The sequence below is a fragment of the Dioscorea cayenensis genome, chromosome 14 (assembly GCF_009730915.1).
Source record: "Dioscorea cayenensis subsp. rotundata cultivar TDr96_F1 chromosome 14, TDr96_F1_v2_PseudoChromosome.rev07_lg8_w22 25.fasta, whole genome shotgun sequence".
NCBI classification, from domain to species: domain Eukaryota; kingdom Viridiplantae; phylum Streptophyta; class Magnoliopsida; order Dioscoreales; family Dioscoreaceae; genus Dioscorea; species Dioscorea cayenensis.
Window position 1 is genome coordinate 26,267 of NC_052484.1, and position 3,129 is coordinate 29,395.

General features: G+C 31.4%; 1 protein-coding gene across 2 annotated transcripts; it reads left to right on the plus strand.

The window, feature by feature from the left end:
• Positions 1–541: 541 nt before the first annotated feature.
• Positions 542–2,696, plus strand: LOC120275297 (E3 ubiquitin-protein ligase RING1). Of its 2 annotated transcripts, none has more exons than XM_039281829.1 (3): positions 542–731; positions 1,730–1,800; positions 1,929–2,696. In XM_039281829.1, the coding sequence occupies exons 1-3, from the start codon at positions 597–599 to the stop codon at positions 2,533–2,535; spliced, it is 813 nt and encodes a 270-aa protein (XP_039137763.1). In that variant the 5' UTR covers positions 542–596; the 3' UTR covers positions 2,536–2,696. The 2 variants fall into 2 exon arrangements, with proteins under 2 accessions (XP_039137763.1, XP_039137764.1); XM_039281830.1 differs by having other exon boundaries at positions 543–731; positions 1,733–1,800.
• Positions 2,697–3,129: the final 433 nt, after the last annotated feature.

Here is a 3,129-nt window from a genome sequence, read left to right on the forward strand (position 1 = left end):
GTGAGATTCAGCATCAGCTTTGGACTTCCATTTTTGGACCTTTCTCAGACATCAATTTTCAGCATTTGAACTTCACCTTCATCTCTAACATCCTAATCACACATTTTTTATTATTATACGTCAATCATGTATTGAAAAAAAAATCTATATCTTAATCTCCAACACGAGAGTCTAGTGTTTTAATTGTTTAGCATCATATATACAACGGCAAATAGTATACTATTTTTTAAAAATATAATTAAGAAAAAATAAAAAAAATGCGATCACATCCCAAATGTTGCGAGATGGATAATATATAATTTATAGTTTCCATTATAGCATTTTGATTACTAGAAAGTCTAGAATGCACATTCTCATCTTTTAATATTCCTCATGAGTGGAGCATCCACTAGCGCTTATCACTGAAGAACCTTTGTTTGCAAATCAGAATAACATCCTTTAAAGCATAAAAGGCAAGAACAAAAAGAAAAGGTAAATTGATTCTTTCTCACCCTGAAAATTAAAGAACAAAACTTAGAGCATATAAAACTAGGCAAGTTCCAAGTGAAATAAGTAAATAATATCATTGTGTCCACTTCCATTATTACATTGAAAGAATGAGTGGCTACTATTACCCTGACCTTAGTTTCACTTGTCTCGCTTATGTTAGAGATCCTGGTTTTCGCTCTCAGAACAATAGCTATGATGATGAACATACTCGTGTACCTTTGTCGATATACCCATCAAGGCCGGTGTGTTGAGTTTTTCCTTTAGCTAGCCTCATTTTTACTGTTCAAGCTTGTTTGAACTCATCTATTTGAGTTTTTTTAATTTAATTTATCATTATGTTTGCTTAAATTTTATGAAAATATTACTTTATAATCGTCTAAGAGATGTGTATAAGTATAATATATAGGTACCAAATTATTATGTGATAAAATAGCATTTCATTTTTCTTAATATTTATTAGAGATCAGGAGTTTGAATTTTACTTATGACTTGTCTATAATTCTACATATATATATAGTTTGATTAAAAAAATAGTGTGTTTATTTTAGAAAATATGAAAAAATTATTATTTGTATTTTTTCTACATAACGTTAGAGATAATAAATTTGTTTTTTTAAAATAATTTTTATTTTGTGAACCGTTCGTTACCTTTTGATTCCAAGCATAGGATAGTTATTTTTAACTAATTTGAACAAATCACTCCAAATTAACATTTACATATTATTATATTATTATGCCTCAGTCACGTGGTTCGTTTGATTCCAAGCATAGGATAGTTATTTTTAACTAATTTGAACAAATCACTCCAAATTAACATTTACATATTATTATATTATTATGCCTCAGTCACGTGGTTGAAAGAGTTGAACCCTTTTCTATTCATAAAAAAGGGGCGCTTCAACCCTTTTTAATGAATAATAGGACAATGCGCCCGTTGAACCCTTTTTAATTTGAATAATAGGCGACAAGCGCCTTTTTTATATGAATACAAACAGTACTAGAACCCGGATGTACAGTATAAGAATAATATAAGAATCCCGGGTGAACAGTATATAAACAGATACGGCGAATCAGATCTGTCGGGGAGGGATTTGAACCCATGACCTCCCCGTTATACTTTTTGGTGTCATACCATTGGGCTATCCAATGGTTGATTTCTTCAATGGAATCAAGTCCTATTCAAGTACTATTATATTAAAAAAATCAATAAATAATTTTACATATGGTATATTGCATTCAGCAGGAAGACATGTTTTCTCCATGGAGGCTTTTTGAAGAACGGGTCAGAACTGGACCTTATAATTTATCCCGGTATTAACTAAACACGTCTTTTCAGTTTTCACACAAAAGCTAAATTATGACATATTTGATGTTTTTAACTCAAATTATTCTTTTTATAACTCAAAATACTTATTCACAATATTTTGATTTACATGCAGTTTCCCTTCACAACCATTTTCTCCAGTAAGAATACTAGTCTATGACAACACAAATGAAAGAGTAAACCCAAGGCTAAGACAATTCATCCAAGACTCACCTCCACACATCCAAGGAGAATGGCATCTCCCCAGCTCTACTCAAGAATCTGGCTTAACAAATGAAGAATTCAAGAAGGCCATGAAGAAGGTAAGAAAACAAGTCTACAACCCTCCTTACCCAAGGAAAAAGGCATGGAAAAGAAGTCTTTTTAACAACAAGACCAGCAGTAATACTACTAACAATAACAGTGGAGATGAAGAAAAAGATGAAGGTAAAACTACTTGTGTTATTTGCTTGGAGTCCTTTGAGCCAAATGAACAAGTTTTAGTGACCCCATGCAACCATATGTTCCACCATGACTGCTTTGTTCCTTGGTTGAAGAGCCAAGGCAAGTGTCCTATTTGTAGGTTCTCACTTTGTGAGGGGAAAGACATGGCATTGGCTCTTAGCAGTAACAATAGTAGTGCTGTTAATAATGATCTCAATGATTTGGCTGCGGACCTTGCTGCACTTATAAGAGCTATGGAAGAGGCTTTCAATTGGGTCAACCTTCGTCGCTCTGTCTGACTTATATATATTTGGTTCTCATTTGCTCATTATGTACTTATGAATATCTTCAGAAATATCAACTGTATTTGTGTATCTTTTTTTATTTTTTTCCCTACTTTTGTAAGATAATATGGGCTGTCAAATATTAATTTTCAGTTCATTTTCTAGGTTTTGGCTCATGATCAGTGTTTTATATATGAACCACCAACTCTAAATTAGTCTAAAGGCGATGTGAGCCTTATAAAAGAGTTGATCTTCGTCAATAATTAGTGTTTTTGTATATTTATAGGATTCAAACTTAAAACCATTTGTTTTTAGACTATTGAAGTTTACGTCAATCTTTGTGGGTAATATATATACTATGTTATCATATATATATATATAATTTTTTTTTAATGTGGATAAACATAGACATCATGAAAGATAGTAAGTAGTACCCTAATTATCTAAATATGTCTTAAAAATAAAAAAAATTATTACATATTACTAAGTGAGAGATCGAAAAATCAATTTTCTCTTACAACATTAATTGAGGTGAGTAATCATACTGTTAGTGTCACCGCTTTTTTTCACACAATCAAAATAAATCATCTGTTGCTCCTTGTGATGTTG

Coding starts and splice junctions, on each gene's coding strand:
- LOC120275297 (XM_039281829.1), top strand. CDS start 597: ATGAGTGGCTACTATTACCCTGACCTTAGTTTCACTTGTCTCGCTTAT. Junction 732..1,729: donor CGATATACCCATCAAGGCCG/GTGTGTTGAGTT, acceptor TATTGCATTCAG/CAGGAAGACATGTTTTCTCC. Junction 1,801..1,928: donor GGACCTTATAATTTATCCCG/GTATTAACTAAA, acceptor ATTTACATGCAG/TTTCCCTTCACAACCATTTT.